Source organism: Pangasianodon hypophthalmus, chromosome 10, assembly GCF_027358585.1.
Source record: "Pangasianodon hypophthalmus isolate fPanHyp1 chromosome 10, fPanHyp1.pri, whole genome shotgun sequence".
NCBI lineage: Eukaryota > Metazoa > Chordata > Actinopteri > Siluriformes > Pangasiidae > Pangasianodon > Pangasianodon hypophthalmus.
This window is the reverse complement of record NC_069719.1, coordinates 13,204,637-13,216,378: the sequence shown is the minus strand read 5'-3', so window position 1 is coordinate 13,216,378 and position 11,742 is coordinate 13,204,637. Positions and strand designations below refer to the sequence as shown.

General features: G+C 40.5%; 1 protein-coding gene across 6 annotated transcripts in view; it reads right to left on the bottom strand.

Annotated features, from left to right (window-relative positions):
- Positions 1-261: 261 nt before the first annotated feature.
- The window catches only part of kiaa0586 (KIAA0586 ortholog), a 91,323-nt gene continuing 79,842 nt past the window's right edge, over positions 262-11,742 (bottom strand). For 4 of the 6 annotated variants that reach the window (XM_053237400.1, XM_053237402.1, XM_053237403.1 and 1 more), the window contains exons 32-33: positions 5,710-5,772; positions 262-722 (exon numbers count right to left, since the gene is read on the bottom strand). In XM_053237400.1, the coding sequence (XP_053093375.1) occupies positions 595-722; positions 5,710-5,772 (191 nt within the window). In that variant the 3' untranslated portion in view covers positions 262-594. Of the gene's footprint in view, positions 723-5,690; positions 5,773-11,742 lie in introns of all 6 variants that reach the window. The other 2 variants (XM_053237405.1, XM_053237404.1) reach the window with 2 other exon arrangements.

The window sequence follows — 11,742 nt, the reverse complement described above, 5'->3', positions numbered from 1 at the left end:
AGGCTGCAAAGCAACATCTGATAAACTGTACTGCTTTCTCTAGAAGAATAATTGCCTGGCAGTAATGAGGTGAAACCCAGTCACGTAATGTAATGCTCTGGCCATTATCATAATAGGGTACATTCCACGAAGCCATGTGTTTGAGAGCAAACACAAACTGAAATAACCATTTCTTGAAATCGCGATGTCGTTAAATTAAGGATGAACGTGAATGGAAAACACCAAAATGTCAGTGAAACAGATATTAAACAACCAGTGATCTTTAGTGATAAAAAAATTTATTGGTTTGAAAGTGCAAAACCTATATGTATGACTAACCAATAAGCACATTTTCCTTTTCACACAATTAAAACCACCTGAATGGCACAGTATCACATGTTCAGGCAGATCTAGTTATGGCAAGTGTGGTGCCATAAACCATTAAGCAAAACACTCTCACACTAACCACAAGACATATCATTTCATCCTTTCCCAAGGCACAGTGATAAATAATTCACCCTGGTCCCACAGCTCCACTCAGTCTGATAGAGATTTCCTCAGCTCCTGCCCACTGAGACCTGCAGGAGACATGACACAGGGATAGCTCCACAGGTGCTAGAACACGTCGCTGAATGAGTCTGAATCACTTTCTACGATGCTGATAGTGGGAGACTGGCTGTCCCTTTGGCCAGACCGCTGCTGAACTGACATTAGCTCCAGGCCTGCTCCTGTTCGTTGAGCTCCTGTGATATGAAATGGAAAAAGTTCATTCATAATGTATCTCAAGGTGTGTACAATGTCAGAGCAATGTGATACCAGGTTTTAAAATTCGATGACATTATTTAAAATATCTGCACTATAATAAGAAAGCAGTGACACAGTGGTACAGCAGACAGCATTGCGTTCTCACAGCTCCAGGGTCGCTGAGCTCAATTTACTATGTGTGGAATTTCATATGTCCTCCCGTGTCCATGTGAGTTTCCTCTACCAAAAACCTGCCAGTAGGAGGATTAGCTCTGAATTGCCTTAGGTGCGAATGAATGTGTGTGTGCATGTCGCCTAGTGACGGAGTGGCATTCCATCAAGGGCTTATTCCTGCCTCACTTTCAGTGTTCCTGAGATAGGCTCCAGATCCACCATGACCAGGATAAAGTAGTTACTGAAGATGAAGGAATGAATTAATGATGAATAAATAATAAATGAATAATGAAAAAGGCATGCTTTATTGATAGGTTTGTTAAAAGATTAAAACAATTGATCACAATTACTCATATTATGTTTATGCAGTTCATCAGGTATAATCACAATTTTGTAAATGCCCAGATTTGATATAATATTCGTTTTACTATACAAACAATTATTTATGGCTGTTTATCATCTTTCCACCACTGTTATACAAGCTATAAAACAACTCTTTCAAGAAGCTAAACAAACAAACATCATTTGCGGGGAGGAGGCAGGACCTGGAGGCCACGCAGGCACTTAGCCTGATCAGTGAAGCGTACACGAATGGCACACAGAGAGTCCAGAAAGAAGACTGCTTGAATGCAGGGAGAGTCCCATGACTGCAGAAAGCATCCAGTATCTGCAATCAGCTCTGATAGCCCAGGCCATGGTAGAGGTTGTTACATAGTGGTAGCTGTTGAGTGTTTCACAGGCCAGAAACATCCCCTTTAATGTATCAATGTGCCTTTAAAGAAAACTGTGTTGAAGTTTTAGAGGTACAATACAATCCACAAAAGCTACCAAAAAAATAACCTACTAAAATTACACAGTACAAATCAGAGAACTTAGTCTGATTCAGTTTCAGACTGCATAGATTTAGGCAAACCAGAAAACACTGGCAGAGAGGCAAGTGGAAAGGGGCAGTGTTGGAACAATACTTGCAGAAATCTTTCATTTATTGGAAGATTAGGAAAGATATTAGCAAAGATAAATGTAAAGAAAATTTTGCAAGCATGCATAGAAATAATGATGATAGAGTACAAGGAATACAGAACTAAGAACTAAAAAACATCAATATTTTCATGAACTGTATTCAGCATGACTTTTTTGTGTTCCTCAGCTCTGATAGCCAGAATACATCATAATTCTGCATAGCATGACACTTATTTTGCTTGCATTTAAAAAAAAAAATGCTGCCAGCAAACCGCAATACACTCGGTTTGCGTTCTGCAATTGGGTCAAATCAGGGTCAGTTCTGAAATGGGACCACTTCTATTTGATGGATATTAAACACTGCATACATAAAAGGGCTCTAGAAGAATTAATATGAAAATAAACTTCACACTGTATAAAGACATTAAAATGGCAAACACAATAACTATATCCAGACAACATGGCAATGTTTAAAAGCTGTTTAAAAGCTGAAACCAATGTAATTCCAGATCCATGTCTCTGAGAGAACACTCAGAGAAGATAAACAAGGAGGGAGTGTGTGAAATGGTACTGGCTGGGGGTTCAGAGGAGAGCAGGACCTCCAGGAACCACAGCACAACATCCATAAGCTGCATACAGTGAGGCCTGTTTGTGGCGAGCGGATGGACAAAGTTCAGGCCTGTATGAGAATCCTGGGGCTACAAACAATCTAGTATGATTACAGCACCTCAGAGTGGAGGCAAAAGTGACAAATGCACAGTGTGTGCTTATGAGTAAGAAGGATGGAGTGAGTGGGAGTTAGACTGGTGGAAAAAGAACTTCTTTGAAGCTTGAAATGCATGTAAACAGCCTTCAGGTATTCAGATCCAAATAGGCTTGGTAATGGTGACATGGAGCACTATATAGCATTCAGCAAAACTGCCATAGATATGTTTCTAAAGATACTTTTATACAGGCTCCATTAGAGACTATGAATGAGGCAATGAATGAGGGAGAGGGAGCTTATTGTTTGAAAAGATTTCCCAGTATCAATGCTTCAAAGAAGAGTCTCCCCCAGGCAGCTGTTCACCTCTTCAGCTAGCTCTGGCCTTTTTGCTGCTCCTCTTGAGAACGCCATGATGCCCAGTGGCCTGCCAAGTGTTTGAAGTCTGAGTGCAAAGGCAATGATTTCACTTTCTATGTGGGCCTTAGCAAATATTCACAGCTGTGCAGAAGGATCCAAACAGCACGGCAAAGACATCCAGAATAAAGCAAGCAGACAGACACTGCTGAGAAGAGTGTCCTCAGCTGAGGAAGAGACCAGACACTTTAATACTTTTAAGAAGAGCTCTCTGCTTTTCTAATTAGGAATGTGCTTATGAGTTTGTTTTGAAGTCATGGTGAAACTGAGAAACATTTGTTTAAACTTTTCCTTTGAATTGACTGTAGGAGCAGCTATTCTGAAAACTTCCATTTGGAACAATAGGACAGATGTTTGATTCTTGTACAGTTGCAAGAAAAGTTTTGTGAACGCTTTGTGGAACCAGAAATTACCTGTACATTAATTACTCATGAAACATGGTCTGACCTTCCTCCATTTGATAATAATGTGCAGATACTAGACAAACAAATTCTGCCTAAACTAACAACAGATAAAACTGCAACTAATAATTATGTCTTTACTGAACACACTAATTAATCCTCACAGTCTGTGCTGGAAAAAAGTATGTAAACCCAAATCATTAATATTTCTTGTGTAAACAGCCCTCTTCAGGTCATGACATTCAAAACCATTTTTTTTCTCCTTCCCCCTGTTAATTTACTTGAGTTTTTTGGTCATTGTCGTTTTGTGTCCTCCGACTTCTATTAGTTTCAGGCGCCAAGATGTTACCCTGACTCACTCCTGTAAAAATTCTTGATACAATTTTCAATTCTATGCGCAAGCTGTCTAGGCCCTGAGGCTGCAAACAAGACTCAAACCATGATGCTCCCTCTAGCATGCTTCACAGGTGGATGAGACTTTGGTGTTGGTGTGTACGGTCTTTTTTTTTCCCCAAACACTGCATTGTACATTTCTGCCAGAAACTGTCCACAGAACATTGTTCAAGAAGTGCTGTGGAATATACAGGTGATGTTTTGCAAACTTGAGATGTTTTTTTTTTCTCTCAGAAGCAGTGACTTCCTCTGTAATGTCCTTCCATTACCAGCACAAAGTCTCATCTCAACAATTATGGACGTAAATAAAGATCAGACTACATTTTATGAGTAATTCATACAAGTAATTCCAAAGTGTTCCCTTTTTTCTTGCAACTATGCTAAAATGTGTTTGTTTCGTCCACACTGGAGTGTCAAGTGTCTTCTCAGCTTGCTGAAAGGAATGACAGTTTATGAACCAGACAAATGAATCCTTCGAATGTCCTGTGAAATTACTTTTCAGGAGCAATACACACTAAAAGCTCCATCTTTTCTTGATGCCTTATATCAAAGGAGTGTTATAGCTGGGACATGGGTTTCCTGTCTATCCTACTCACTTATTATGATAAGCTTCTCTCTGAAGATAGGAAATTGCTTCTCCACAGGAAATAGGTGCAGTGTTAAATTTGTTGGTAAGTGCAGGGTTAAATTTGTTCCCATGCCCTTATAGCTATTAGGAAACTCAAGGACATCTTTGAAGAGGCAGTGCAAATATAGTCTAATGTACACCACCGCTTCATTTGAAATTTGGTAAGAGTGAGATTGAAGATATGACATGCCATACCTTTCAAATAAAGGTCTGTGGTGCACCCTCTTTGCATCAAACAGCACAGCCAGACAATAATGAATATGGAAAGAGGTGTGCTGCAGACTTGATCAGATATGAAAAGATCAACTTTCAATAACAGGTTATTTGTATTTACAAGGCATGAAAAGGTACAACCTGAATTAGAAGCACCCAGAGCATGTCTGTGTATATTTATTTCAGAGGTCAGGTCATTCTATCCCTTTCCTTATCACATGCTTTTTGACATGAAAAGCAGCTCACTATTTTTACTCATGTCTCAAAGCTATTCAGCAATTTCACACATCTCTTCTTTTCTCCAGGACTCTACAAACAAACAGAATTATATATGCCAAAAAGGACAGAAGAGAGGTTTCAGAAAAGAGGTTTCACACAGAAAGCCAGGTGGTGTGAGAAGTTCTCGTCTTTCAGCATAACTTTTAAATGTCACGCTTTGGATAAAAAGAAACGATAACGCAGGTCAAAGTGTCCAACTACTGGATGACCTTGAGGTGAGAGAGGCCAGGTGCAACACCCAGAATAAAGGAAGACAAAAAATAAAAGACATCAGCAACAGTTGGACATGTTCCAAAGTGGTAGATTACGAGAAAGGTCTGATTCAAGTCTGCAACTGTGTTTAATATCTGATAAGACACACAAGCTTTCTGTGAAGCTTTCTAAAGTCTTCTCTCCAAAGACACCTGCAAACACTTAAGCATGTTCTCCACCCTGTTCCAAGCTTTCAGCACTGACAGATGAGTCTACCCCCACTCTCACTCTCCCCCATTTACTCTCTTGCCCTCTGCTCTTCTTTCTCTCTTCCACTTTTCTCCAGCTTCTAGGGTGGGAGCGTGAGTGTGTGTGGGATTGTGGCATGAGACTGTTTAGTGCTCATTTTGAGTTAAAGCCTCTGGAACGTTCCTCTTTAGGTAGTGTTTGATAGACTTTTTTTTTTTTTTTTTTAACCAGACCCCAGAGCTGAGAGAACAGTTAAATGACGACAGGCGCTGTGCTATGCTGAAACAATAAAATGAGAATGAAGTCACGGCCAGAATGACTTCTGCTGGAAAAACATGTGAAAACAATCAGGACATACCAAACTATTTACAGAATACCTTTATCCATGTCCTCAAAGCAGACAGCTGTGTCATTCGAGCTCCTTCTTTGGTGGAGCAATTCTGAGAAAAAGATAAACAGGCATAGGATAAACACGCTAACCTGCTGAGTTAAAACATTAAGCAGAGCACAAAGTGGTTTAAAATTGGCACCAAACACAAAGTCTCTTCGCGAAATCTCAGTTCTGAGGTTTGTCCAAAAAAGGTATCTCAGGAGGAATCTTTATTTCTTGTTCCAAAGTTCCTTCAGCACACGGCGAAAAATACAGGCCACAGCTTGGCATAGAAACAGTCACAAAATACACACACACACACACACACACACCTTTCACCTTCCCTAAAGGCATAGCTAGGTATGCGATAGAGAGACACGCTCACATTTACACTCTTCCCATTGCAAGGCAACACCAAAACATAAATGTAAATTCAACTCAGCAGACTAGAATATACAAGAATTTGTTGTTGAGGTATTTGAACATCCTACAATCATGGAACACAATGGACTCAGTGGACAAAGGCCATGCTTTGTTTGACTGTAAATCAGTGGCCAGAGAGGAGAGAGCACTTTGTCATTCCTACTAATACTGGAGGTATTTGCCAGAGCAGATCCCTGCAGTTCATCTGCAGCACCATCCAGATGAACAAAAAGCTCTAATAAGGTCTATACTGTCTGATGCAGAGTGTGTAGAGTAAATGCTGGTTATTGGAGGAAAGTGGATAGTGTGCAGTGAAAGAGGTAGTGCAGACTACAGGGACTGAGCATAGACCTACAAAGGAGCTGCTGCTTGGCCCGACAGGCAGCAATACAAATGGATTTAGGTACTCTACAGGAAGTGACCACTGCTGTAACTGTATGAATGAATTTGAGCTGGTTCAAATGCATTTAACAGCTCTTTGGCTCAGTGTATTTACCCAGGGAGTACAGCATGGAAAGAAGGTAGAATGTGAGTTAAACATGCAGAATGTATCACAGTTTAAACTGTAAGTGACTGTGTGAGATGGTCCTCAACAATCTATTGTCAAAACACATCTTGAACACCTCATTAGGAATTGAATTTTGGTGGGAAACCATTGGGAAACTATTGGGAAAAGTTTGAAGTAATAAGGTTTTTCTGAAGACCTCTAGCTGAGCAATGGTAAAAGCAAATGTATTGCACCTACTTAGTAGTCTATGACCAGGAGCAGAGAGGGAGGGAGTTCTGTGGTGGAGCAGGGAGAGCAGGAAGAGGTCATCCCTAGAGTACTGGGAACCCATCGAACTTCCTATCCCCTAAAGACAGATTAAGTCAATCAAAGACCTCAATGGCTCTCTTAACTAATCCTTTTCTCCATGCTTGTTTACACCACTGATGGGGAAAACTGTATGGACTGCTTATTGAGGCATTGTGTTGCAAAGCAACCACCCCCTCTTCTTTTTAACCAGGTCCTACCTCTGAAACTAGAGGGGACACAATACCAAAAGTGCTAATTGAAAGTCAGGGGTTGTGACCTCTGGATATAGGGCCACACGACCCCACCCAGCTCCCCGGAGAGGAGAGAGGCTGCACCGGTTTAGAGGGAGAGGGGCTTGGGTTCAGTTCAGAGCCAGAATCTCATGGAAAGTCCCTTCTGTTCTGCAGAACTCCCACTGATAGAGGGAAAGGCAGCTGTGTGAGTGGAAAACTCCAGCATCAGGAGTAAAGGGGATTTGCATTTAGCCAAAGAGAGCTTTCATCCACCCCTTCACTTCTCCTTACCCTAGCTCACGTCCATACAGGGAGGGCCATGGAGGGGTGGGGTGGAGAGGATGGGAGAGTGTCCCTCAATGCTCCCTTTATCTGGAGATGGTTAAGGAGGATGTATGTAGTGCTGGCTTCAGAGAGAGTGCAAGCCGTGCGTGAAGGAGCAGAACCACCATGTCGAGGGCTCAGTGACCGAGGCCATGCCCTCGTAAAACGAGGTCAAGGAGTGGAGAGGGGAGAGGGTCAGCCAGGCCATTGCTCAGGGTCAGAGACAGTGAAGGGAGTAATCTTATCCATCTTCATCATGAGGGAGGGGTGGTGGTGCTAAAGGCTTGTTTAAAAAGGGCCCTCTATAAGACAGGTAGTGTCAGTGTCTCTTGTAATGTCAGTCATACTATTTCTGGAGAGCACAAGCTATGTCTCAATACTTTTCACAAGCTAGAGACTGGAAAAGACATTGAAATTCCCTGTGCATGGTTTTGCTGAGTGATATTTTGAAAGATAATGCTGGACCAGACAAAATAAGCCTAGTCTGAGCAGTGGGCATACATAGTGGCAACATGTATCTGTTATAAGTCTCATACATCTACCTGGTCTATGGAAGGAGAACCGAAATCTGCTGTTAAAGGCTTGTGAGCTATAGTTTTGGCAACACAGAGTAACAGGATATTCAAATACAAAACCTTCCACCCTTAATGCTCAGCAGTTTTTTTTTTTTTTAATAGGCAGTCTGATGCATTTAGCAGAAGTGAAATCGATCAGTGCTTATAGAGTAACATGCCAAAATGGGGCCACTCACCGTGCACTGCTGTAACCCCACCGCTTTGTACTAATGGTTATTTTTAGAGAAGTGGGTTATGTGTCCCAAGAGGACCTGAGGGACCTTCAGAGACCAGGCTTCAGAAAAGGATGGAGAAAAAACAAAAAAGACTTCACATGGACCAGTTTCAATAAGGTCAAGCCTAGAGGTGAAATGACTCTGAAATCAAGTCAGTTCCTGAAATGAGGCACAAAGCAACTTTAAAGAAATATCCTTTAAAGCAATACTTTCCATATTAATAAGCCTCTTAGCGGAAGGTCATAGTCTGTTTTGAAGAACACCACCAAACTTTAAAGGAATAATGCTAAAGCCAAAAGGCTTCACAAGTGAATCACATTCTAAAAACACCACCACTGCAGACAAAAATCCCAGTATGTGTTTATCGTGCAATGTGAAGGACTGTATGAGACGGGAAGAAGAAAACCACCCAAAATAATTCTGCTTTTGAGCAACTGGATCAAACTGCCAACTGGGGGGTATTAAAGAGTACACCACAGAAAGATAGTAATGATCAGACCACACAGAAGCTTGGTAATCTCTTTCAACCACTTCTATTTAAACAAATTTCATTTCACTTTTACAGTCTTCATTGGCCAAAAACTATTTATTTATAATACATTTATTAATTCTTAAAATGTACAATATTGTACAGAAAAACACTAATATGGCAAAGAATTCTAAATGGTGCCAAAATGAGATTCAATAATTAAATGTACGGCACTTTTCTAGCTCTTAACAGTGCTACATGCAACAAAAAGAGTTACACGCCAAATCACTATCACATACACAGAATAATGTGCATACCACTGCATAAGAAGCTTTTAGCTATTTCTACTGATTCTATCTGTGTCATTCAATGACTCTGCCTTGTAATGAGTGTAGCTCAGGTATGACTGGGAATGTGTATGAGCTATAATCAGTAGAGAGGGGAGAGAGAAAATTGGACATCCATGGGCAACCTGCCCAGCATCTCATCCATCTGTGAACAGGGGTGCATCTGTCTGTGGAGCTCTAATAATTAGCAAAGGGGAGGAGTGGGAGGGAGAGAAATATTTAGCATAGAGCAATATGCCAGGTATTTGCTTTTGAGATTGATCAATTTTTGTGCAATTATTAATGTAAAAATAGTGTTGTGCATTCAGTGTGAAATGGTATTGGGCCAGGTTGTTGTTTAATAATATTACGAAAGGAAGGTGTGAGGGAAACATTAGCAGGTGTGAGAATAATCCTCAGAATAGAAATACGGATGGGTCAGCCAGAAAATCACTAGTCTCTAAATTTAGTCCAGGACAGTTAATATGTAGCCTTAAATAAATCAGTATAGGGAAATGTTCTCCATCATCGACAGTGGACTTTTTAACACAAGAAGCTATACTCACAATGCTAAAATATACAAGCATGCTAACATTCAAATGCTGAGGCTGAATGCTGCAGCAGATGCATTAAAATTACCTAATCAACCGATGGCTGATTCAACATACAGTAATTTAATTTCATCCCTTGTAAGGAGGTAAATTTAATTATGAGCTAAATGCTGCACTGTATGAACTCAGGGCAAGAAAACACATTATAGCATCAATGTGCAAAGCTATTTAATTACGTATGATCAAATCTCACTGAAGTCCATGAAAACTGTTAGTGCAATGATTTAATGTCTTCAGATGGTCATGAAAATGAGTACTTAAAAAGGAGGGGCACACGAAATAAATTAAAAAGCACTTGTTCATCATTAATACTCAACAGAAGAAGACAACAATTATAAAAAGGAAAGAATACAGACAACTAGAAAGGAGTGTGATAGATATATAGATAAAGTGAGCAGAAAAAAAAGGAGTCTTCAAAATGTTAAGCAAGAAAAGAATGATATAGGAATATTCTGCAGAGCAAGCAACAAGCTGATGTGTTCACATGCACAGCCAAACCCTTTTTCCACTTCAGCTAAGCGCTATTTCTTTGATAGATTTCAAATATCTTTAATTACCATTCACGCTTTCTTAAGCACAATTTCTGAATTCTCACAAATGTTGAATGAAAAACCTACTAGAGGTAACGTCAGATCCAGAAAAATAGAGACGATTCCAAAGAGTGATATGAGGAGGGACAGTTACAGTAGTGGTTCCTGGTAGGGGGCTGCGCCATACTGAAGAGCTGGGCATATGTGACAACACTGATGGATTCAAGATGCTGGTGTGAGCTGTGGAGAATTAGAGTAGTGCCAGAGCTTTGACAGGGGGCCGGAGCCTGTTCCACACCACGAGGAAGATGGTGAGAGAATGAGAGAATAATAGTGTGTGTGTGTGTGTCTGTGAGAGAGAGAGACAGAGAGAGAGAGAGTTAATAATAATGTCTATGAGGAAGAGAGTGTGAATGCGTGTGTGTGTGCATAACAAAAATGTGTCCATGTGCTAGAAAGAGCGAGAGAGAGAGAGAGAGATGGGGGGTGAGAAAGAGAGAGAGAGAGAGAGCGAGAGAGAGAGAGAGAGAGAGAGAGAGAGAAGAGTGATGGAGAAGGTTGGCTGGCAGTGAGAGCAGGTCTGATAGAAACCAGATGAGGAGGGAGAGAAATGAGAGAAACAGGGCTGTTTGGGACAAAAGAAAAACAGCATTGGTTTAACTGTAAGGAGGCCTCACTCCCTTTATCCACAAACATCTCCCTGATACACACTAACCTTAAATCCTTAACACATTTCTGCACTGTGGCAGAATGGAGAATAAACCTATAAGGCTAGCATATGGCAGAGACACAAATTTATCACTCACAATCTTGGGGGTGCAGGTAAGGGCACTAATCTACTCAATGGCTCATCAAATAATGCTTTAGCTTCTATTTACACATCTACCTCAAAAATATTATATCTTGAGTATAGAGGAATAGGTGGCAGCCTGTTGGAATACCACTAGCTACCACTAGAGAACAGCTTGCCTTATTATATAGTATTTAATATGATTTTAAACACAGGCTTTTGGCCCAATAAGTAATGCTGTGCCATGTTTACAGGATGTATAGTACATGTACAGTAGTATGTAGACAGTACAGAACTTTGGACTGCATGAGAGTACACAGAATTCTGCTAGTCTTGGAGATGGATGAGGCACAACAGAATCAGAGAGAAAGGGTACAATTAGGTCTGCACAATTAATCCCATTTTTATCATAATTTTGGGTGTCAGTTATTTACACTTATATGACAGCACTGTTGAATTCTTGAATCTGATTGGTCAGAATGTGATGAATTTTTTCTGACAGAAGTGCAGGCTGTGATCCAAATGGTAGGCTTTCGTAGCAACAGCTGATTCAGACAGACTTGTACGGCAGACACTCTACATAATCAAGGGCTAATAATAAACTTATTAAAATGTGTTGTTTAACAAAGAATAAAATCTGTAATCATTGATATGATGAAGGTTTCTGTAAGGTTTATGGAAGTAGTTGCAAGTTTCAGCGCTCTATAATGTTCAGAAAGCTTTGTGCCATGAGATAATCTTCAAGACA